Raw genomic sequence first — 26,521 nt, 5'->3', positions numbered from 1 at the left:
TTGGTAGGTAGAATACCATGGCATCATAGCTCATGCAACCTCAAACTCTTGAGTTCAAGAGATTATCTTGCCTTGGCCTCTTGAGTAGCTGGGATTATAGTAACTCACTACAATGCCCAGCTATTTTTAGAGATGGGGTCTCACTCTTGCTTAAGTTGGTCTCGAACCTGTGATCTCAGGCAATCCACCTGCCTCGACCTCCCAGAGTGCTAGGATTATAGATGTGAGCCACCACGCCGGGCCGTATGTGGCTTTTTTTTTTTTTTTTTACTTTTTTTTTGTAGAGACAGAGTCTCACTGTACCGCCCTCGGTAGAGTGCCGTGGCGTCACACGGCTCACAGCAACCTCTAACCTCTTGGGCTTACGCGACCGTATGTGGCTTTTTAATAATAAAAAAAAATTATCACAGACACAATTCTATGAAATAGTTAAACATTTACAGTGTATTTAGAGACACACGGCCTTTGTGTCCTCTTTTTATAAGAGGATATTGTCTTTTCTTATTAAATGCAAAGAATTTTTTTTTTAAATGTAATTCTGTCCTTTGAAACAACTACTCCTGTATCGCTTGAATTTCCACAGGTATCATTAAGGTCTGATAAAATAATGCACCCAGAGATAACATGAAATCAATTTCCTCTGAAACCACTAGTGTACTTACTGGACTTTTGTGTTAATGAGATTAAAAGTAACAGCAATTTGGGGGGTGGACCATGACAATTATTTGAAAAAAAAAAAAAAAGACCTCATCATTATCTTAAAAATCTCAGGTTTCTTTCATTGCCCCATTAATATTTTCAGCCATGTGTTTTAAACAAAATCATCAATGGCAGTACAGTGTGTAACATTTGGAGAGATGAACCAACATAAACAAACATTTGTAAATGTATCTTAAAAAGTCATTTAAGCCGGGTGTGGTGGCTCATGCCTGTAATCCCAGAACTGTGGGAGGTTGAGGAGGGAGAATTGCTTGAGCTGAGGAGTTCGAGACTTGCCTGACCCTGACTCCTAAAAACAAAGTGGAAAAACCCAGCTGGGCGCCACCGTGAGTGCCTGTAATCCCAATGGAGATGTCCACAGCCCAAGTCTGAGGTTGCAGTGAGTTATGATGCCATTGCACTCTGCTTAGGGCATAGGGTGGGACTCTGTCTCAACAACAACAACAACAAAAAGCAAAGAAATAAAAATTTAAAATAAACAAGGAAAGTTTTTTAAAAAGTCAGTTAAGTAGCAATGTATCTTCTACCAACTCTGTTTACTGCTGGCCTAAAGTTGTCACTTACTAGAATTAGTGCTGTCATCCTTGGTCCCATCGAGAGCTCCATCGGGGTGCATTTGCAAGTAGTAGCCTTGTCTGCAATATAACCTGGTCACTATGCCCTTGAGCTGGGGATCTGAAAGGCAAACACAGTCGTCTTAAGCCTCACGATGTGTCACAACACAGCTTTTATTTTTTTCTTTTCCGTTCCTTTTTTTTTTCTTTTTCAAAGAGGATATTTTATAGAAGTAGCACATTTTATATCTTTCAGATTCTGTGTTTTATCAAACTTACAGTAATCATAGACAGGAAAAAAATGCAATAGCTTTAGAAACAGGCCATTTAAGGAACGTAGTATATGTGTGTATTAAATTATTAGTTAAAACTATTAAACTAATTAAGACATCAGCTTATTTGTTTAAACTATAAACTAATTATTGTCAGCAATATTATCATTCAGGATGGCAGCACAAGAGTTTTGCAAATTCTTTTAAGAAATGTCATTAAAGGCCTTTTAATAGAATTTTGCTTTTACAAGTTGACAAATGTCTCCAAAATAGAAAACACCTGTATTTTTAAAGCATTCAAACTAACATTTGATACACAGTCTTAGAAAAAGCCCCGATTTAGAGAGCATCCCCTTGCTGTCTGAAGGGTCATCCCAACATCCACAGAAACAGCTGTGGCGCTTACACACAATCCACAGGAAAACAGAAAACTCTGCTTCTAAACAAGGGGAAGCATAGCAAACCCTACGCAGTGAGTTCAGCTCTGAGCCAATCATCTAGGCAAATTAAACAGATGAACCTGTCAATGTATAAACTGAAAAAGCTAGTGAAATTATATAATACGGAATCTGACTCTTGGTCAACAGGCAACTTTGAGGTAGAGGGCAGCAGCAGTTTATTAAAACAAAAAGCGAAATCATGTTGTAACAGACTTCTCATCTGATGATTCATTGAAAAGATAACCATTGTAATAACCCAGTGCTTCACAAAGAGCCAGTTGTACCTTTGAAAATAAATATTTACATGTGGGTTTTCAAAGGCCATCCACATCCAGGGCTAGATTTGATGAGGGACATCATAATCTTCACCATGGCAACTGGCATCTCTCCACAATAGGTAAACGGAATATGCAAACGAACATGCCCGTGCTGTCAAAGCAGGTGAACAGTGCTGAGTGATGAACCTGGCGTCTTGTAACTGGTAGAGAAACCACGGACTTGTAAACAGATAAACGCAAAAAATACACATGCAAAAAATCTTGAAAAAGCTGTTCAAAAACAGAATATCCTTAGCTTTTGATTAGTGCTCAAAAAATGACAAATTACAGCCAGTGTCTCTTTTTAAGCACATCATGTATAATTAATAATTTGTTTGAAAAAGGACTCTCTCCATTATCCACAGGTTTACTTCATACAAGATATGATATTGAAAAATAACCTTTTGGAAAATAATACATAAAAAACATACCAGGGCAACATCAGCATGACTAAACATGTTAGAATATATGTGTTTTTAAAAGACTGGGATTAAAAAAATATATCTAAGTGATTGTTAGGATTGTGCTACACACACTCCTTATTTTTCAATAATGAACTTCCAAACATCATGTAATTCTAAGATGTGCATAATTGGGAAAAAAATAAAATTACTATTGTGCCTTAGTCTGCCCATCACCCCAGAAACTTGACTGAGCTACTACTCCTCTAAGGACTAAAGAGTTCTTTTCTTAGTTTTGTTGTATTTTATTTATGTTCTTCACAGAACATAAATAGCATGAAATAGAACAAAAGTGATTTTATTTTCAATTGGGGGAGAATTTCTTGATTGCCATGAAAAAATATTCAAAATTTAAAGATTGATAATTTTTTCCATCAAACTTTCATGTCCTCACATCACTTATTTCTAAACCATCCTGTACTTTGGCTACTGTATCTTCCGGGGTCGAGTGAACTAAAACAGGCAAAGCATTGAGAAGGCGGCTCCACACTCGCTCCTGAGCTCCATCCCACTAGTGGAGAGAGCCTTTTCCCACCACGCCTTCTTTATGATGAAGAGGTACAAATGCAACATGAAATTATGTTTTTAAGCTCTCCCTTAATTATAAGGAAATGACACCAAATTGATGTTGATTTATCTAGTTTCATATTATTTGCTGTTTTCCTTTCTAGAATCATAACAACATCAATTGCGTTCTTCTCGAGTCATAAGCACTGCTCTGAGGACAGTCCACGATTAATTCAGTGAATCCTTACCATGACCTTAGTTAAAAGGAACCTACTTTAAGGATGAGGAAATCAAGACACAAAACAATTCAGTAATTTGACAGAGGGAAAGTAGCGAATCCATGCAAGCCTGGAAGGTGAATGTGAGCACTAAGGTCTGGAGCCTGCTCCCTCAAGCACACTGCATTCTCTACGAAAGAAACGATTGAACTAAAATGTCTTAAAAACCAACATGAAATGCAAAACAATCTGTCTAAAACAACAACGAAACAACTTCTATTTCAAAATGATTAACCACAACTATGCCTAAATACAAGTTTCTCACAGCAGAACTAAATCTGCCATATAAAGCACAAAGGTTAGAATGGACCAAAGATACCGAAATCTCTTCCAGGATACTCCCTACTTTGCCACTGGCCACATTTCCAACAAATATTTAGCCCGTAAAACTCTCACCAAAATTGCCAACTGAGTACTCTAAGTTTAAAATTTTTCCAGTATTATTTTTAATTTAATTCTCTCATCTCCACCATCTCCAGCCAAAAGGTATTTCTACCCCCTCTGACTTTACCATTCATGTTAACAGTATCTGTCCCTCTGATCTACACAGTAATGTCCTTTGTGTGCCACCCAATGAGTTGCCCCGTTCAGCTGCCATGGATACTTCTTTACAAGATCCCTAGTCTTTTTTCCTCTTCTATATTCACTGCCAGCCCCTCCTCACCTCTCCAAGGTGGTCTTCCTACCTGCAGTTTGCCTGGTATAAGCTATCAGATTTAGACTCTTCACCACTAGCTAAATGATGGACACACCCTCCAGCAGCAGGGCCCCATCCTCTCTGCAGCCACGTTCACCACTGCTCCTGGCCCACTCCCAGCCTGTAGCCCCACCTGGGTAACTGTGGGTTACTCACAAATATCCATACTTTTTCAAATGTATCCCTACCTGTCTCAAATATTCCCTCCCACACATAAAAATGCCCCTTGGACATCTGTGTGGACATGCGCCCACATGCACACATCTCTGCACGGTGCTAACCGCTTTTCCTCTCCCCCAGGTCTGCTCCATCAACACTTCCACCTTCTCGGGAGCACTTTCCTGACAGCTCTGAGGAGTCCGCATTCTCCCTTTGGGCTCTTTTATGGCTGCACAGAGTACAATACAGCCTACGCCCATGTACCTGCCATTGACATTAAACAGATGTCAATATTTTGCTTTATAATTCATGGTCATAATTTCACATTTGTTTATGCAATTGTGATTAATGTCTGCCTCATACAAATTGGACCATAAGTTTCATGAAAATAGTTGAAATGTGTGATAACTAACCATTAGATCTCCTGGGTCTGAGAAAAATGGATTCTGAATTCTGACAAGAGAGGTGGTAAGATATCCAGTAATTATATATATTGCTGATTGAGTTAAAATCAGAAAACAGTAAGAAAACCCAAGATGGCAATTAAAATAAAGCCTTAAAGGCACCCACATAGTTGACTAATTATACTTTCCATACTTCTAACTTAAAGATAAATCATAAATGTTGTAAATGTTACAAGCTTTGTATAATAACATGAATGTATATAACACGAGCATGGTTGTATAAAAAATAACATCCACAGAGAAGGGAAAAAACCCAACAGAGAGAACAGACTAAAATATTCAATGTAACTGTATTTTGATTGTAATTGGAATATTTGTTTTTCACCGTTTTATTATTTGCACAATTTCTATGATGACATGCTAAATTTACAGCCAATATGCATAGATTTTAATAAAATCTATTAATATCTTGATTTTGATATTAAAAATATTTCATACATATTTGCATATAGAATCTATTAATATGGGCGGCGCCTGTGGCTCAGTCGGTAAGGCGCTGGCCCCATATACCGAGGGTGACAGGTTCAAACCCGGCCCCGGCCAAACTGCAACCAAAAAATAGCCGGGCATTGTGGCGGGCGCTGTAGTCCCAGCTACTCGGGAGACTGAGGCAAGAGAATCGCTTACGCCCAGGAGTTGGAGGTTGCTGTGAGCTGTGTGAGGCCACGGCACTCTACCGAGGGCCATAAAGTGAGACCCTGTCTCTAAAAAAAAAAAAAAAAATCTATTAATATCTTGATTTTGATATAAAAAATATTTCATACATATTTGCAAATAATTTTGCACATGTATATGCAAATTACCTAAAACACATACTACTACTACATTAACTGGTTGTTCAGGATTTTTGAGGATTCCGTTTATTAGTCTATTTTTGCGCACGCTCACATATCCATAAAACCCGTGCTGTGATACATTACTGCATATGAAACTGGCCATTGTGCACTATGGCCATTTATAGCGTAAGAGCCTTCTTCCAAATAATTAAAACATAGTAAAAACAAAACCTTTCCTGGGGGCAAAAGTATGTAATCAAATAAACATAGAAAAAATACATTTGACTGAGGACAAATGCATCAGTTATTTACTGTCGGGCAAAGGTAAGACTCAATTTCTAGGCTTACTATGAATGGGAGGACGTGATCCTTTGTTTTCTCACACACAGCAAACCTCATCCCGAGTCTAACATGCACTGACAACTCACTTCCATGTATTATTTCATAGACCGAGAGAGGAAATTGCACCAAATTGACTAGGAAGAATCCCCGTGACTACGTGAATGAACAGAACCAGACCGGGCAGTTGCTAGAGAAGAGAAGCATGCGTCTCTAATGGAGTCAAAAGTAGGGTCCTTATCTCCAAAGAAGAGTGCAAGCCAACGCATTGCAGTGTGTGAAGACATTATGTGGAGGCTTGGCGCCTGTACCCAGTGGTTAGGGCACTGCCCGCATACACTGGGGCTGGTGGGTTCAAACCAGGCCTGGGGCCTACTAAACAACAATGACAACTACAACCAAAAAATAGCTGGGCATTGTCGTGGGCACCTGTAGTCCAGCTACTTGGGAGGCTGAGGCAAGAGAACCACTTAAACCCAAGTGTTTGAGGTTGCTGTGAGCTGTGACGCCATGGTACTGTACCGAGGGTGACATAGTGAGATTCTGTCTCAAAACAAAAAAACAAACAAAACAAAGAAAAAGACATCATACGGGAACTTTCTTTTTATCATCTGCAAAGTGAGAATGAAATTAAGCTTTGCTAATTAACGCACTAATGGATATAGGTATATTTAGTTGGCTGCGTGGCACTTTAGGTCTTTGTAGCACTTGATATATGTTGAACATCCTCTAATTCTGGGGGTTACACAGTAACACTGGAACTCAGTCATTTGTTCCCAATCAGTGCTTTGTAATTATGTTAAAGTTTATGTGTTCCTGGTTAAGTAGATGTTAGAATAGGTTAACTAAAGTTAGAATAGTTTAGGGGAAAAAAAAATCCCATAGAGATAATGTGGATTAAAGATATTACTAGGGCTGCAATAAACATTCTGGTACAAATATCTTTGTTATGATGTGATCTTTGGTCTTCAGCCCTATTCATAATTGCTAAGTCATGGAAAAAGCCCAAGTGCCCATCGATCCACTAATGGATTAATAAGTTGTGGTATATGTACACCATGGAATATTAGGCAGCCTTAAAGAAAGATGGAGACTTTACCACTTTCATGTTTACATGGATGGAGCTGGAATATATTCTTCTTAGTAAAGTATCTCAAGAATGGAAGGAAAAGTATCCAATGTACTCAGCCCTACTATGAAACTAATTTATGGCTTTCACATGAAAGCTATAACCCAGTTATAACCTAAGAATAGGGAGAAGGGGGAAAAGGAGGGGAGTGACGGGGGAGGTGGGTAGAGGGAGGGAGATTGGTGGGATTACACCTGCGGTGCATCTTACAAGGGTATATGTGAAACTTAGTAAATGTGGAATGTAAACGTCTTAACACAATAACTAAGATAATACCAAGAAGACTGCGTTAACCAGTGTGATGAAAATGTGTCAAACGGTCTATAAAACCAGTGTATGGTGCCCCATGATCACATTAATGTACACAGCCATGATTTAATAAAAAAAAAAGATAATACTAATAAAATAAGCAAAAACAAACACAAAAAAATAGCAAAGATGACATTTTCTTTGCATGAATTAGATAGTTAAAAACAAATATACAAACCAGTAACAAATATAAATAGTAATCTATTAAGATCTAATATGAAGTCATTCTAAAGAATTTGAAAATGTTAACAATCTTAAATATATCTGTTACGATAAAAATAGAACCTCCTCTTAAATTAACATAATGCATTACATGTGTCAAACAGCTAAATTTATATTGGGGCGCATACTCAAGGTTTTCATTAAACTCATAGATAAGACATCCACAATATTCCTTTAAAAACTGTTAAGTGAAAGCCCTACAAGACAAAAGTGTTTGTTTTCAATACTAATGTTATCCAAACTCCTATCACTCATGTTCCCAATTAATAATTGAAAGATGAATAAGGATCTCAAGTCCTAAACCTGTATTTTAGCCAGCCATGCAAAAATTGCAAAATAACATTCAACTCATAAAATTTCTCAAGTTCTTTATTCTCTTCTAAAACAGCTATGCATTTGGAATACCTAGTCTGCTTAAAAAACACAAACACTTAGACTCTCTTCTTGCCTGTGTTAACTTTACTTTTCCTCCAATTTTGTCTTTTATATTATATAGTACATATATGTAAGATTATCTATATACAGACACATACATACTTGCCGCCTAATTTTACTAAGACTGTTTTCAAGATGCTCCATGCATGAAACTTGGTCCTAACCATGCTCTCTGATATTAATTAAAATGGAAATAATGAAAGCTAACGAGTATGCATATCAAGGAAAAAACAGAAATGTTTCATAATATATTACCCTCAACACCCAGAACTGACAGAAATGCAAATTAGTGCAATTGCCTTCAGATACGGGGGAGAAAACGCCCAACATTTTTAATTAAAACAATCACTCTCCGAAGTGGGTTCAATTAAACCAATCACTGCCACAAATTGTCTTCATGCAATGTGCAGGCTGACAAAAGAGGGACTGGGAAACCTATCAAACGGCGTACACACTTGAAATTCGTATTTAAACTGGAAAACGTCCACTCCGACACATTTTCTACAGCAAATGTGTTAATGTGTGTCCATCCCTACATCCCACGCAGTGTTTATGGACACGCAAACCTCAGTTCTAATTGGTTATCAGCTCAGGTTCTTCCGTGTGGGTTCTTTTCGATTAGCCAGGGCGAAATCACACGTTCTTTACAGGGTAGAAACAACTTTTGGAATATACATTTTTTTGTGTGGAAAAATGTAGCAGATCTAATTAGATTTTGGCACTCCTAGCAGCAGAAAATAGTATTGTGAATAATTTGCCCAAAGCTATAAATTATCATCTAATCCAACCATAAAAATAAACCATGTCCAGGAACTTTTCCAAAAGGGCTGAGAAAATAAAGGTGGGATAGGGACACAAAGGAAAATGACGGATAAAACTAAAGGCATGTGAGAATCCGCTGTCTGTCCACGTAACCCTGGAGATGACATTCCCTTTCCTCCACAGATGACCCAGTACCATCTCGAGAGCCCTATCCTGCATGCACCATGTAACTCCAGCCATCTCTGGGTGGCCGCCCAGGCCCCTGCCCCAGTGCAAAGCACTATTACGCATAGTACATTTTCACTGGGGTTTCCAGACTCCAGAATAGCCTCGCCACCACTGCTCTGCCTGTCAGAATCCTATGCCTACAGGGACTAGGAATAGAATCTTCATACAAAGATAGTTCTTGTCCTCAAAGAGTTTTCTATCTCTTGAGAGGAGGAGAGAATCTATAATTTGGCTTTATCTCAATCAGCCGGGTGTTAAATTAGTGGGTTTGCATGTCTTCCTGCCCTGCAAATAAATTATAAACCCCTTGAAAATTTGCATTGTATATTATTCAAAATAGCCTATTGCTGTGCTTTGCACAGAAAGTGCACTTGACAATATTTATTGAACTGAACTCACACTCTGATTGCTTTTTAAAGAATCTCAATTTGTACTAAATTGGTTTCATGGCATAGTGCTTTTTCTTTTTCTTTTTTTGGTATCTTATTTAAGAATTTGAAGAGAAAAGCATGCTAGAGATAAAGAAAAATACAGGTTTTGAAATGGAAGCACCAATAACTTTTCAGCTTTCCCCCCAGAACTATTGTGGCCAAAAGCCATAAAAAAAGATGAAGATTTTACATCTTTTATATTTACATGGATGGAGCTGGAACATGTTCTTCTTAGTAAAGTATCTCAAGAATGGAAGAAAAAGTATCCAATGTACTCAATACTATTATGAAACCAATATAGAATCACCTACACTTTCATATGAGTGATAAAACTATAATCCAGAAAGAGAAAGGGAGGAGGGAGAGTGGAGAGGAGAGGGGAGGCCGGGAGGAGGGAGGGTGTTTGGTGGGACCTTATCTCTTGTGGATAATGCAATGGCACATTTTTTTTTTTTTTTTTGGTTTTTGGCCAGGGCTGGGTTTGAACCCACCACCTCCGGCATATGGGACCGGCGCCCTACTCCTTGAGCCACAGGCGCCGCCCTGCAATGGCACATTTTAAAACTATTAAGAGTAGAGTATAAATGTCTTACCACAACAAATAAGTAAGTGAGGTGAGGTGATGGTCATGTTAACAAGTTTGATGTAAGCTTTCCACATTGTATATCGAATAAGCACATGGTACTCCATAAATGTATTAATGTACACAGTTATTATTTAATAAGAAAAATTTAAAAAATTCTCTTTAGCTAAAATATATTAAAGAATACTTGCTCCTACTCCAAGGAGCAGACCTAACAGTGGGATTTCGGGATATCTAGTTCAAGGTTGAACTCTCACTAGTTTTTGAATATCCAGAGCCTACAAGCTCCAGAAGGAAGGAAATCTTTGAAACTCCATTAGGAAAGGACCCTTTTCCAATACTATTTTCTAAGGAGGTTTTTGACTTGTAAAATTCTGATGTATTACGAGACATATTAGAGCTCCCCTGGCCCATGATAATCTAGAATTGGGCAATAATAAATTGTCCCAAATATTTTATCTATGGTTCCATCTTATTTACCTATATTTACAAAGATGGAGAATTGTATGACAAAAACATCACGTGCCTTAGCCTACTACTTTATTGAATATAAATTGTAATTACATATTTTTAAAACTAGATCCTAAATATCAATCGTATGATTGCAAAAGACAATATGCAGAATTCTTGTGCTTATTTAAGAAAGAAAAATATGCATCCTTCAGTGACAACAATTGGAATCTGAGTCAATTCTGTTGTAACTGATCCATCAAGGGGAAGCTTTCCTTTTCACAGACTGTGCCAGTGATTTCTAGTTTTTGAAGATCTCATTTGCTCCTTGCCAGGACATGAGTCATAGGCACAGAAGCAGCAGCTCCGTCCCGTGCAGTGTGCCTGGGTGTCACTTGGTGTGGCATCTGCAGCCCTCGCAGGCACGAGCATGTTATTCATCTTCAGCTTCCTTGTTAAAATGTCAGTGCCACTGAATATTAAAAGACACTTACATTGCTTCCGGGGACTTTTATGCATTATTCTTATACGCTGCCACCTAACTGAGATTGTGAAGCAAATATCTAGGCATTTCAGTTACATTTTCAAATGTTATTGTCAGGCAAAGGGGAAACGTGAGATACTTTAAACGCTATTTAAATATCATTTTTAAAAAACTCTAGGTATATATACATTTTGGTATTTGTGTCCCTAATGCCTTTTTTCTTTTTGTTTTCAGGATAATGCAATGGTACATTTCAAAACTATTAAGAGCCTCAAAGTACCATGCAAATTCTTAGCAGTATTTTTACATCAGCACATATTATTACATAGTATTTCTGGTTATCTTAGCAGAACAGTCCAGGCTTACTCAGCCAACCTCTAAACATTTAATGACAATTCTCTTTCTATTTTCTCATTATTGGATTTTCTATTAAGAATAGACTGTGGCAATAATGGTTGCAGACCACCTTCGGAATGATCCATCCTGAAGGAAAGCTGTACCGTCTTGAAATCCTCACAAATTCTATGCTTAAGTCACAGCACTTTGTCACAATAAGTAAACTCACACACACACGCCACACAGCAAAGAGTGGCAAAAGAATGGTTTTAGTCGCCACCTAAGCGGCCACGATCACATCCCTTAGTTTTAATACACAATCTTTTGACTTCACTCTGCTCAACAACAAAAAAACAAACAAACACATTCTTGTAAGACGAAATGCAATTGTATATTACAAATATTAACAATGTCTCTTGCTATCTTCTTCACAAAGGTTGAGGCTAATCAAATGTTATCAAATGGCTTGAGAAATAAGCACCCAAGAGTGTTATAAATGTTTTAGAGTCAAATAATATAAAGAACAAATTTCAATGCTAGAAATATGACCAAGAAGAATGTTAATGCTATAGGAGCCATAAGCTGCGATCTGAGAATGCTTAATAATCCTGCAGATTTTCATGAACAATCTAAGCGGCTTCTACTTCTGATCACTGCTGAGCAACAGGGACCAGAAGCACCATCTCACGTGGAAGGACTAAAACATGACAGACTGAATCCCAGGAGATGCTGGATATTGGAAGTGAAGGTCAGTGGTCCCTGAGAGAAAGAGAAACCAATGAGGCGAGCCCTGATTCCAGGGCATGGAGAAGGGAGTCCATGAGTCGCCAGGTGGACTCTTTAAATTGAGGGGTTGGAGCTGAGAGTCAAGGGGGCCAGGGAAGAGAAAACTAAAGAGGAGAAAAGTTTTGAGATCTGCAGAGAGTCCAGAGTATTCAGCTGGGTTATGAGCAGCAATTTCTTGTGAGGAAACTACTCAATGCTGGGGAAGGAAACTACAGTCTCTGAAAGGATTAGTGGTTAACTCTACCTCAAACACACATGGATGGAAACATACTCAGACTGGAAAAAGCCATAATTCAAATAAAGGTCTGGACTTACCCTGTTTTCCCGAAAATAAGACAGTGTCTTATTTTAAGGTGTGCTCCCAAAGATGCACTAGGTCTTATTTTCAGGGGACTTATCTTTCCTGTAAATAGGTCTTATTTTTGGAGGATGTCTTATTTTTGGGAAAACAGGGTAGTAGCGAGAGAAATTAGCATTAGTCTGAACAGTGATTCTGTCTCACTTAAGGAATCTTGAAAGTAAGATCTAAAAAGAACATACTGTTTCCAAGTAACTTACCTGCAACCCAGAACAACCTCAAAGATTTTTAGAGGAATACATAAATATTTAGCACCAAAAAAGGTAAAATTCAAAATATGAAGAACACAATAAAGCATTTAGTCAGCATGCAAGAAGGAAGGAGATATGATCTTTCAAGAATCAAAAAAAAATTCACAAATCAAACTTGACCTAGAATTGACCTATGGTAGAATGTTAGACTAGGACATTGAAATAGGTATTATAACTGTATTGCATGCATTCAGAAGTTAAATATAGACTAAAAATACACAAAGGAGGCCCAAAATGAGCTTCTTGAGATGAAAGCTACAATTTGCAAAATGAAAAAAATACATTAGATGAGATTAATGGTATGTTAAGCATTGGAGTAAAAGAGTGGTGAACTCGGGTGGCGCCTGTGGCTCAGTCGGTAAGGCGCTGGCCCCATATACCGAGGGTGGTGGGTTCAAACCCAGCCCTGGCCAAACTGCAACCAAAAAATAGCCGGGTGTTGTGGCGGGCTCCTGTAGTCCCAGCTACTCGGGAGGCTGAGGCAGGAGAATCGCTTAAGCCCAGGAGTTGGAGGTTGCTGTGAGCTGTGTGAGGCCACGGCACTCTACCGAGGGCCATAAAGTGAGACTCTGTCTCTACAAAAAAAAAAAAAAAAAAAAGAGTGGTGAACTTGAAGACATGGCAATAGAGATTATTCCAGGGCAGCTCCTGTGGCTCAAAGGGGCAGGGCGCCAGCCCCATATACTGGAGCTGGTGGGTTCAAACCCAGCCCCTGGCCAAAAACTGCAAAAAAAAAAAAAAAAAGAAGAAGAAGAAATCATTCCAAATGAAACTCAGCAAGAAAGAATTTAAAATAAATTAACAGAGCCTCAATAGGCTGGGCATTGACTTCTGGTGAACATATGTTTAATTGGATTCTTCAGAGGAGACAATCAAAGGGGCAAGAAAGAAAAAATAAATACTTAAAGAAATAATGACCATAAAATTTCCAAGTTAATTAAAACTATAAAATCAAAATTTTAAGAGAGAGAGGGTCTCATTTTTTTTTCTTTTTTTGAGACAGAGTCTCAGTCTGTCACCAAGGGTAGAGTGCTGTGACATCACTGTTCACAGCAACCTCAAAATCTTGGGCTCAAGTGTTTCTGTTGCCTCAGCCTCCCAAGGAGCTGGGACTGTAGGCGCTCATCACTATGCCTTGCTAGTTTTTCTATTTTTAGTAGAGGTGAGTTGTTTGTTTGTGGTTGTGTGTGTGTGTATGTGAGACAGAGTCTTACTTTATTGCCCTGGGTAAAGTGCCATGGTGTCACAACTCATAGCAACCTCAGACTCTTGGGCTCAAGTAAATCTCTTGCCTCAGCTTCCCAAGTAGCTGGGATTACGGGCGCCGGCAACAACACCCAGCTATTTTTTAGAGACGGGATCTTGCTCTTTCTCAGGCTGTTCTCCAGCTCCTGAGATCAAGCAATTCACCTGCCTCAGCCTCCTAGAGTGCTGGGATTACATGTGTGAGTCACTGAGCCTGGCCTAAAAATCAAAAATGTAAAGAATGATCATATTGATGATTGTTGGCAAGGATGTGAATGAACTGGAACTCCCATGCACTGATCCCGAGGAAATGAGATGGTCTAATGTCCTTGGAAACAGTTTTCAGGTTCTTAAGAAGTTCAACATCAATCTGCCACGTGATCCAAGCCATTGCCTAACAGGAATAAAACATCTGTCCATGTAAAACCATCTCCATGAATCGCACAGCAGATTTATTTATTAATAGCCAAGAGCTGGAAATAATGCAAATGTCTGTTCAGCAGTTAAATGGATAAACAAACTTAGCTATATCCATATAATCAAAGATAACTTAGCAAAAAAATAAGAAGCAGCAGCAGAAAGAAATTAATTATTGATAGATGCAAAAAAAGAGAATTTGAAAATAATTATGCTGAATAAAATCATACCTATTCTTTAATTCAATTTATATAATAGAGTATAAAAATGACAAAACAATATCTGTAGCTGGAGATCCACAAAGGAACACAGGGACAAAAGGTTGGAGGTGCAAAGGGCACAGAGGAGTCTGGGAAGTTTGTGGGTTGATGGATGGATTCATAATATGAAGATGCAGATGGCTTCATAGACATATATAGACTTGTGAAACTATACATTTTAAAGGATAGAAATCTATAATGCCAACAATAATCCAATTAAATCAAAAAAGGACAATATAGATCTCAGGAAAAAATACTATGACGGATAAAGGAGAATCATTTCACAAGGATAATGGCGTCAGTCCTCCACGGGCACACACAAATCGTGAGTGGGTCTGTATCTGCTGACAGAACTCCACACACAAGAAGAAAGAACTGAGAAAACTTAAAGGAGAAACAGAAAAATCTAAGATGATAGTCAGAAATTCAAATTCTGTTCTTGAAAACATTATATGGCAAATAGAAAATCAGTAAGAACATAGAAAAAAATGTCTAAGGCTTGGAGTATTATATATGAAATTTAAAACAATTTAATATACTCAGCTAAGTCACTAGAAAGTATGATTCATTTCTCCTTTCAGAAACAAAAGGTGGGATTCCCTAAACTTAAGGAATCTGGAAAACAATTGCAATTTGACTCATTGGCAGGATTTTTGCAGCCATTCAAACCTATAGCAGACCATATTAATTTTTATGTTCAGCTGTATCGCATTGCCAGAAATATGGGATTAGCATGACAATAAGTGTGATATTAAAAAAATCAAAGACATCTGTTGAAATTAAAGTGCATTCTTATTTGATAATAGTATCAAAAGCCTTTCAGTAAAAGTTACATCGCAATCAGGATATTACACTAACCTTGAAAACAAGAATTACAACAGATGTACAGTTTTTTAGCTTTTCTTACGAGAAAGAGTAAAGCAGTACTCTTTTTCATTTTTTGCATGAAAAAGGTGTCCTTAATTTTTTTTGCATGTGTTTGCTTTAGAGCCAGGAAGCATTTCTCTAAATGTATCATATCAAGAAAATCAATAGGATAGCAGGTAAATTTAAGAAAATACTAACTGCACAAGACAAGGACTGAGCTATACGTTTTCCAGAGCTGAGGCTCAGACATTTGAGAAGCAGCATTGCAGAGCGGGCAGAGAACTCATTTTGCCTGCTCATCTCTAAAACTATTCAGAAACCTGCACCAAATGGGGAGGTAATTGGAAGTGTTAGTGTTAGGAACATTACAGCTACGTCCACTTAAGGAAGGGGCAGACATCAAGCTCTGCTTCCAGCTAAGTTATTCCCCAGACGTTTGTCTTCCACCTGCTTCTGGGAGGGGATGGGAGTGAGAGAAGCTTTTTATTTCTCAGTGTGGCTCCTACAGAACCTCCTGAGTCAGGGGGAGCAAAAGGAGGGTAACCCAGAGACTTAGAATCATCACATAGACATTGACACTCTCAGCAGATGAAAAAAACATATAAACCAGAGGTTATGAAAAGAAAAAAAAAATACATGTAAAACCCCTGGAAATCACAGTGAAAGTTCTGTGGAAGATAATGTAGAATGTTGTCTTGAATTTAGAGTTTAGTTGTGACAAGGCGTATATGTGTGTATATTGCGTGTGCACATAAATTGACACACGCCATAAATACATACACATATAGACATATGTACACACACACACAGAGTCCTGAAGTTTCTGCAAATTTTATCCCCAGGTAATGGTACTCTTTGTCATTTTTATTCAATAAGGCTTAGAGTGAATGGCATTTCATAAACATTTCCTTAATGTATCTTAATGGCACATCAATCACTAACACTCTATAATATAACCACAGGCAATAGATCACTTCACATTGGAAAATAAAAGCAACGATCATTCCTGTGCTCTACGTAAGTGTTGTCAAAGGCCAGGATTTGTGACTTGCTTGTTCAGCAGCAATTTGTTGAGCATTTATTGTACTTTGTTCCAGGCTCTTCGCTAGGAGTTGAGATGAATTTATAGCCAAAGTATCATACATGCTGTCAGTTGTAGCCAGCATCACTACGCCAACAGTGTGATGTGGGTCCCAAAACAACCAGGCTGCATACAGAGACGGATTATGCTCAACCAGTTATAGCAATAGGAAGAAGAATAACTCTCATTTCCTAAGCACACACTTTGGGCCAAAAAACCATTCTAAGGGCTTTTGTATTAGTAACTCATTTATCTCTCATAGTGATGTCTTCAGCTAAGTTCCATTATTTTTTCCAGATGAGGAAACTAAGGCATAGAGCCACTATGTGATTTTTCTAAGAGCAACACAACCAAGAAATGATGGAGCTGGTATTAAGGCCCTGTAGTCAGGCATCCCAGCCCGTCCAGGTACCACTCAGTTCTGGGTGATGAACCCAGTTTCTTAAGACCACATATGACACATAACGAGGGCACACTGCCAGACGGGAGGATGGCGATGGATACCATGCGCATTGGAAAAATTGTCTTACAGAAGGTTTAGTCTGAAGCTAGTGATATGGAGTCATGGTCAGATATTTGAAGGGCTGTCAACAAAAACCCATGGAGTGCATTACTTAGATTTGCTCTGGAAGACAGAAGACAAGTACATGGAATGACCCCAAGATTGAACATAAATGAGGGCAGAGTTTGCTATCTCTTTGGTCATTGCGAGATCTCAGATGCCTGGAACAAAGATTGTCACACAGGAGGTGCTTCTTAAATACATGATTTGCACATGAATGAGCAAATCAGTAATAAAGAAGTTTCCAACACTTGCCGCTATGTAAGAAAGAATCAACACTCCCACAAAGTAATGAGTCCACAGTCACGGAAGGCATTCAAGAAGAAGCTGAAAGAACTGGGGCTGTGATTGCTGTCTCCCATACCCTAGTTTCAAGCTCACTTTGGAAAAATAATTTATTTTTTTAATATGTTGCTGTATTCTGCTTGCTAAGATCAACCCATGAATGGATTAATAAACTGTGGTGTATGTATATCATGGAGTACTATTCAGCCACAAGAAAAGATGGAGACTTCACATCTTTTGTGTTTACCTGGATGGAGTTGAAACACATCCTACTTAGTAAAGTATCTCAAGAATGGAAAAAAAAAATCCAATGTACTCAATATTAATATGAAATCGATATATAAATGATTACATGTCCACATGAATGATGAAACGCAAATATTGTCTAGCAAGGAGGGGGGAGAAGAAGAGAGGGGAGGAGGGAGGGCGATTGGTGGGGTCTCCCCCGATGTGCGCAGTGTGAGGGTGTGCAGCACGCCCTCTGGGTGAAGGGCTCATCTGCAACTTGAACTTTACCTTAGAATTGAAAACAATGTAATCAAAAATTTGTGCCCACATGTTAATTTGAAATTAAAAAAAAAAGAAATAAAAACATTTATCTGAAGATGCAAAGCATGAGAAAAAGGCAAAGGGTAGGTATTTGAAAAAATGGTAATTTCATTACCATTTGAAAGAGACCAGTTTAGGACCCCATCTGCCTAGAAGTCTCAAACACACACACACACACACACACACACACACACACACGCACGCAGAAGTGTGATACCCTCTACCTCTTTCCTCTTGCTAAGGGCTAGACCCAACCCTAATTACTAATTAGTGATTAGTAAGCCCAGAAGACATGGATGAGGGAAGGCAGAGGAGAAAAGAAATGTTTTTTTGTGAAACTTTTGCTCTAATAAACAAGGAAAACAGACCTTGTTTATTAGAGCAAAAGTTAAAAATACAGTTAAAAATCGGAGAGTGTTTTGATTGTTCATAAAATAACCTGTGAGATGTGGAGCTGTAGACAAGCCAGGCCTATTGTCTGAGAGAAATTTTCCGTTAAATTATGTATTTAATCACTTTGGGAGTTTTTCTGCATTTCAATGTTGTTTTAGTTTTACTTTGACTCTATTTCACAAATGTAGTTCCATAGTCCGAGTGTGCTAACTAACAGGAAATGTTGTTGTTTGGACATGTTTTCAGGGAGCTGAGTAGGAGGGAGAAGGGGAAGGAAGTGAGGTGATTCAGGTCCCCCCACCTTCTTCCCCCACATCTTCCAAATGTACATTTAAGTCTTACTAAGTCTTGATTTTCTTTGTTTAAATTGGATTTATGGTTTACAGCTTTGGCATCAGGTCTATACTTTTAATTTCTAAAACAAAAGAAACGAAATGCTGAAAAAGGCCTTACTTAGGGCCTATTCTGGCAGACTTCCTCAGAGATGACATAGGTCACTACTTAATTACCTGTCCCTGGGGAGCTATCCTTTTCCATTCATCTGCTTGCTCTGTTCAGTGCTTGAAGGTCTCCTTTGCCCAAAAGCATTTTTAGTCTATAACTGATCTGGCACAGGCCTCTGGAAAAAAAAAATAGCAGGGTCCTGGAGGAAAAAGAGAGTCCAGGGAAGCCTGGAGCTAAGATCTGGCAGGTCTAAAGCCAGAACTCAATGAGGACAGTTTCAAATGTGGAAAAAGGGCACAGAAAAATGAAAAGCAAAACTTTAAAATGCCACATTCAGAAATACCTCTTAACTCTGTGGATACCACTATCAAAATTATATTATAAAATATATATATATATTTTTTATAATATAATTTTGCAGAGGATAGGAATTTTAATGTGTTTTTTTTTAGGTCAATCCTTCAGCACATGTTTGAAAACCATTTTAAAGACTCTTTATTTAATTCCAGAATTATGCAAAAGACAGTATGTTAAGACCCATAACTACTAGGAAGTTTAAGATATTTTCTTCCTTAAGCAATGTATAGCTTTATGTGTATATCAAATTGGATTAGGTAAAAAACAGATCAATAATAAAAAACATTTAAATATTAATTATATAGTGTTACTGGCCAAAGAAGAAGGTCATCCTTTAGAACTAACTATAAAATGCTTGCTATAAAGAACAAAGCTGGAGGTGTCACACAACCTGACTTCAAAATATCATATACTGCAGAGCTGTAGTAACCAAATCAGCATGGTACTGGCATAATATCAGATCAAGGAACAGAATCAAAAATCCAGAAATAAACCACACATTTAAAGCCAACTCATTTTCTACAAAGGTACCAACAACATACATGGGGGAAAACATAGTCTTCAATAAATGGTGCCGGGAAAACTCGATACAGATAGCCATAGCCTGGAGAATAAGACTAGAATTTTCTCTCTCACCATGTACATCTCAGAGATAGTAAACATATTTCGTCTACTTTTTCTTAGAAGTGGCCTGATGAAGTCACATTCTAGGGAACCCAATTAACTACCAATAAGAGCAAACTATTTCACTGCATATAACAGATGTTTGGTAAAATAAATTTTAAAGTTTTAACCTGAAAAAATACCACGCGAATCTGTCTCTAAATTTTCAAATCCGAAGTGCTAAGCTTCTCTGTACAGAATGTCAGCATTTTGCATGTATGGGACATGCAGACAGATAGACATGGATATATGTGTGCGTTGATCTGTTTATACATATGCATTGTACTCTAGAATTGGGAGACTTTAAAATTCTGTGGCTTTAGGTAATTCAATATGATTTATTCTGATACTTTTACAGGGGATTAATTTAAATAATTTTTAAATCAAGCTTACTTTGTTGTTTGGAGGATATGTAACAAGATCATTGATAGAAAATAGCATAGCTTTAAATTCCTGTCAACATTTTTCTGAAATGTGCTCATGCAGTTAAATACATTAGCAGCTCCCTGATCAACTCAAAGGCGGACAGATTTAAAAGACCATTTCTTTTTGAGATTACTTTCTTTATTAAAAAATTCCAGATTAATATGAAGGTACAAATGACTAGGTTACGATATTTACATTTGTTAGGTAAACTGCCTGTTGTAGCTGTGCCTCACGCCCAGGAGGTGTGCCATACACCCTTACATTATGCCCGTTAGTTGGGAGCACCCCAATCCTGCTCCCTCCTCTCCGCTCCTCCCCCTCAGTATATGTATTCCATGAAAACTATTCAGCCATAAAAAAGATGCACATCTTTTCTATTAACCTGCATGGAGTTGAAACACATTCTTCTTAGTAAAGTACGGAGATAACTTTCGGACAGACCACAACAAAACACTTTTAAAAAGATACATTTCCACTTACTTATATCTAATGGTGTGAAAGTCTCAAAGGGCCTGTTACGACCTGAATTGTGTCCCCCTAAAATTTATATGTTGAAGTCTTAACCCTCCATACCACAGAACCTAACTATTTGAGACAGGCCCTTTAAAGAAGTAATCAGTGCAAAATAAGGTCATTAGGGTTGCCCTATTCCAACACCACTTGTATTCTCATAAGAAAAGGAGGTTAGGAAAGAATCAGATAGAAAAGACCAGGAAGACACAGGGAGAAATAGCTATCCAGAAGCCAAAGAGCGAGGATGTTAGGCATACCGCGGAAGTTTTTAAAAGATCATTAATTAAATTATCTTCCAAAAAAGTTCAAAGCATAGTAACTATATTCATTTTATTTACTTTTTTTTTTTTTTTGATCAACATAATTTAAATGTGCCGTGTAAGTTTAAATACAGGTTCAATTGTGCTATGAGAAGTCAACCTTATAAAGACCTTGACCTTAGACTTCGGAATTGTGAGAAAACACATTTTCTGCTATTTAAGCGACCCAGTCTGTGGTATTTTCCTAAGGTAGCCCTAGGAAAGAAATACAGAACTTGCCAATGTAAAGAAAAAAACTTAACCACCATTTTCATGGGTTAAGAGACAAAATCAGTTTCACTTAGAGGCCTATGGAGCTAAAGATGAGAAAAACTGGAGCTATAACCCCCACTCCCAAGATGGTTGTTGTCTGTTCTCATGTATTAACATATTAAAAAATAAATTCCATATCAACTTTCTGTCTCAACATAAATACCGTAATAAATTTTCTAGATTTTAAAGTTTAATGAAATTATGGAACTATTTTTATGCCTCTAATTTTAATCATGGGATATAGAAATAAATGGAAAAAAAAATGCAATCAAACGTGCTTATAAAACCACACTCGAAGAAGTCCATCCATCTCCACATTGGAAAATAAACTGCAAATCACTGGTAAAAAGCAAATGTCAAGTCAACTTTCATCAGATAAAAGAAAGGGGAAAAGAACTTTAGGACATCATTTTTATAACTAAAAACTTTTTTTTATTAAATCATAGCTATATACATTAATGTAATCGTGGGGTACATTGTGCTGGTTTTATATACCATTTGACATATTTTGATCACACTGGTTAACATAGCCTTCACCACATTTTCTTAGTTATTGTGTTAAGACATGTATATTCTACACTTCATAAATTTAACACGTACCCTTGTAAAATGTACCGTAGGTGTGTTCCCACCAATTGCCCTCCCTCCACCCACCCATCCTCCCTCTACCCCTCCCCTCCCTCTCCTCTTTCCCCTTCTTCTTGGGCTATAGTTGGGTTATAGCTTTCATATGAAAGCTATAAATTAGTTTCATAGTAGGGCTGAGTACATTGGATACTTTTTCTTCCATTCTTTTTTTTTTGTAGAGACAGAGTCTCACTTTACCACCCTAGGTAGAGTGCCATGATGTTACAGGACTCATAGCAACCTCTAGCTCTTGGGCTTAGGCAATTCCCTTGCCTCAGCCTCCCAAGTATCTGAGACTACAGGCACCCGCCACAATGCCCAGCTATTTTTTGGTTGCAGTTCAGCCGGGGCTGGGTTTGAACCTGTGAGTATGGGACCGGCACCCTACTCACTGAGCCACAGGCGCCACCCTTTCTTCCATTCTTGAGATGCTTTGCTGAGAAGAATATGTTCCAGCTCCATCCATGTAAACATGAAAGAGGTAAAGTCTCCATCTAGAACTAAAAACTTTTACTACACAATATCTATCTCCACGGTTGGCCTAGCCCACGTGATATATTGTATGAAGAAAATTTGTATCTAAAAACATATAATTTGCCCACTTTGCCCAGTGAGATATGAAATTGATTCCAAACCATTGGAGTTGTGGGCTCTAAAAGCACCTTCTCTTCATGGTGCTGCTTTCCTACATATGCACATTTTTATTATATACATCTCTATTTAAACTATTTCCTATGCCTGGAGGCCTGTCAAAACACCACCCTATAAGGTTGAGCTTAAACACCCCCATTTGTGAAACTGTCTCTTACCTTGCCTGTTGAGAACCCATCTTCGTAATCCCTTATTTGGATTTTTCAACAAATCATCTTTGTTGAGTTCTAAAACTCAATTTATTTACATAGTACAAAACAAAAGGCATGGTTCCTTGTAGAGTAAAAAATGTTACAGTTAAGATAAATCTTGACTTTGTCAGGGCCTAAACATGAGGTAGGAATTGTGAACATGCATATTTCAGAGCCTTTATTAGGCGATTTGGGGCATTCTTGTATTATGATTTCATTTCTTTCCTAACCAATCAACATCTGTAGAATACCATTAAATTTGTAAAAATCATTTTCTGCTTCATCTGGGAAAGCATTGTTCTTGGAAAACAGACTACTGCTGACTGCTCAGAACTTCAATAAAACCTTTATGTCTGCTTTGCTCTGCAGTAAGCCAGGGAGAACCATTTGGTGACCCCTGATCCTCTAAGTCCCTTCATTAAAATGAGATCTGTAGTTCATAAGGTCATCCGAGAAAGGCAGACCTTTAAGTAAAATCAGAACTAAAAAAAGAACCCTCAGATCTCAGAATGGATAGTGTAAAATAGGCTACAACAATATGGGGCGTAACAGCAATGCTCGACTCCCACACAGCCTCCATGTTAGGACATTTCCTACACAGAGAAAAGAATTTACGCTCTGTACATTCATGAAAGCTGACAGATCAAGATTCACGAAAGCAGACAGATTTTAGCTACAAGAGCCCTGCAGCTGAGCACTGCCCTAGTGATGCCAAGTACAGCAAAAGGTACAGGCCCAGAGCTGCACGTGTTTCTGACAGCTCTCTGCTCAGAGCCTGCAGGCTCCTGAGAAGACAGCATAGGGGGTGGAGAGAAATGAACTTGAAGTAGGGGCAGGTCCTCTCTCATCACCTCAGTGAGTTGGATCAACTGTCTAACCTTTCAAGAGCCTTTTTTCTCACCCAGAAGAAGACCAGGGGGATATCATCTGAAGCCATCAGGCTCACTGAGTGAGATAACATGTGTGGGGGTTCGAGAATTGTATCTAGCACTTAGTAGAGGCAAAGCCAAGGGGAAGTTTTTCTTTTCTCTGGCTATTTTCATGGCTATTTCTTTAGGAATACAGACATTTATATTTAAATTCATAGTCCAAATCCTTTGTGAAATTGGCCACAAAATATGGTTGGGAGGGTATTTTCTGTAGAGAGACTTGCTACCCTCCACTTAGCACCTTATCCTCTTTGGGAGTCCCTCCAGTCCCCTCACATTCCATTGCTCCAAAGGCCTGGGTCCTCTCCAAGTTGGAGATTGGGCTATCCCTCTCCCCAGCCATGTGGGTAATAGCCCAATTCTGGAAATGTCCCCTTGGCTCTCAGCACTCAGATAGAAACATCTGAGGGGAGTGCTTTATAGCTGCCTCTTGCTGAAAGCACCCTCATGCCTGGAAATAATACAAGAATGGGTCCTTCTCTTCCTAGTCCTGGTGCTCGGCTCCACACCTTCCCATATTTAAAGGTTTAGTGGTTGCACTGGTTGTAATAATAACAGTAATAACAGTGACAGCCATCATTTGGCCACTACCCACCACATATCAAGTGCACAGCAAGGAATGGTATAATATGAACAGTACTTAACGCCGTCCTTTGAAAACCATACCGATCTATGATTATTACTCTATTTATTTAAATACACTTTGAGATGTAACCCTGTAAGAAATTTGATAATTTTCACGAAGCAAGTTATAAATCTAAGCTTCAATCCCTATTTTCCAAGCTGCTGTATATAGTAGAGATAACTACAGAGTTTTAATTTATTCTACCAGTCCCAGCGGGATCTTCTGATAAATGCTTCAAATGGGGAACATCTAAAAGAGGGAAAGATGTTGACAGGTGAGAGCTTTGTGAAAGGTAAGAAGATACAGATATAGGTAAACGACAAAAAAGCTATCCCATATTTAGCAGGACTTACAGATGAATTGATAATGATATCAATGGCTAAGGCTTAAGGTGTCTAGAGTTTGCATAGTAAGAAAAATAATAATATTTAAATAGACAACTCAATGTAAGGTTGTAAAAGAAACTCTTTCTTGACATTCTTTTGATTTTAAAAATGAATCTCTTATCTAAACTCTTAATTTTCTATGGAAAAGTATCATTCATTACTTAAAAAAAGACTTGATATGAAGAATTCCATAGGTTCCCTTTGTACATTCTTTAAAAGTGTTTTAGAAACAAAAGAAAATGGTCCTCATCCTTATTGTTTACCATTTAGCCACATATATTATTTGGGCATCAGAAAGGCCTAGTAAAAGCTAATTAAGATCAAGACATTCTTAACTTGATAATTCTCTTAACAGCAGAGAGGAAATCCCTATACTTTGTAATTATATGGGCCATTGAACATGTGAAGTGAAAGGAATTAAACTTGTTATGACTCACTATCATGGCCCCCAAAATACCCCAAACCCAGTGTTATCTGGCTTCAGGGAAGATGAATTTGCAGAAAATCTATCAAATCCATCCTGAACTCTCCATGGGCAAAATCTCAGGTTTGACGGTGGGCTGGCCTCCCCACAAGGTGGTGGAAGAAGCGGTGGGGTTCAGTCACTCGTTAGCTATATGGTTTGGAGTTACATAGCCTCTAGGATTTCTCTGTAAAGTGGACATGAAAATATCTGGTCAACTGACAGGGCAGGGGATTAATTATGCGAATCTCATGCACTATTTTGCAGGAGTGAGCAGAATCATCAAGGAATGAGGCTGAAAAGGGTGGCTGAGTGTCCAGATCTTGGGAGGTCTGTTTAATCATATCAAAAATAAATAGTATCCTGACAATGCAGTAGGTCTATAAGTTAAAGCAGGCCAGTGGCAGAATCATATGTAGACACTCTGGTGTCTAAACTGGTGGGTGTGGTGTGTGCAGTTAGGATATCTGTGCCCATGTGTGGAATAGATGAAAGAGCCTTTCTCTAAGGTGGGACAGTGACAAATGCGTAGATGTGAGGGCTATGTAGGAGGTAGAAGTGACAGGCATGTCAATAGAAGCTTGCTCCCGGCATCCTTTAAAGTGGCTACTTTCTAGCCATTTCTTACCACCTCTTTGTCTTTGATCCCCTCCACCAGGTCCTTCCTGCCCCCTGCACCTGCAGCTGCATGAAATCAGATGAATTATGTCATCAGAACATTCTACAGCCAAGTGCTGCTATCGCATTGACTGAATCGACATTGTAATGGTGTGTTCAAGTGATTGCCTTTCTGTGGTGGGCAGAATAATGGCTCCCCCAAATTGCCTACATCCTAATCCTTAAAATCTGTGCATGTGTTATATGACCTGGCAAAAAGGCCTTTGCATATGAGATTAGGTTAAGGATTTTAACATGACGAGATTAGCCTAGATTATTTGGTTGGGTCCAGGATTATTCCTAAAAGGAGAGTGAAAGGGAGACGTGTCTATGGAATAATTATCACAGACTCGCAGCATTGCTGTAAAGTCACTGGGAAATAGCCATGTGCCAGGGCAGGCAGATGACCTCCACCAGCAGGAAAATGCAAGGAAATGGACTCTTTTCTAGAGCTTCCAAAAAGCAACTGAGTCCTCCTGGTACCTAGATGTTAGCCCAGTGAGATCCACGTCAGCATTCTAGCCTACGGGACTGCAGCATAATGAGTTTGTGTTGTGACAAGCCACTAGGCTAGTGGTAAGCTGTTACAGCAACAGTAAGAAACTAATAT

General features: G+C 38.4%; 1 protein-coding gene across 2 annotated transcripts in view; it reads right to left on the bottom strand.

Annotated features, from left to right (window-relative positions):
- Positions 1 to 26,521, bottom strand: part of FGF14 (fibroblast growth factor 14) — a 675,946-nt gene that overhangs the window by 153,815 nt on the left and 495,610 nt on the right. For both annotated transcript variants that reach the window (XM_053563372.1, XM_053563373.1), the window contains exon 2: positions 1,285 to 1,395. In XM_053563372.1, coding sequence (XP_053419347.1) covers positions 1,285 to 1,395 — 111 coding nt within the window. The remainder of the gene's footprint in view (positions 1 to 1,284; positions 1,396 to 26,521) is intronic.

This window comes from Nycticebus coucang, chromosome 15 (assembly GCF_027406575.1).
Source record: "Nycticebus coucang isolate mNycCou1 chromosome 15, mNycCou1.pri, whole genome shotgun sequence".
NCBI classification, from domain to species: Eukaryota; Metazoa; Chordata; class Mammalia; order Primates; family Lorisidae; genus Nycticebus; species Nycticebus coucang.
This window is presented reverse-complemented; position numbering and strand designations above follow the sequence as displayed.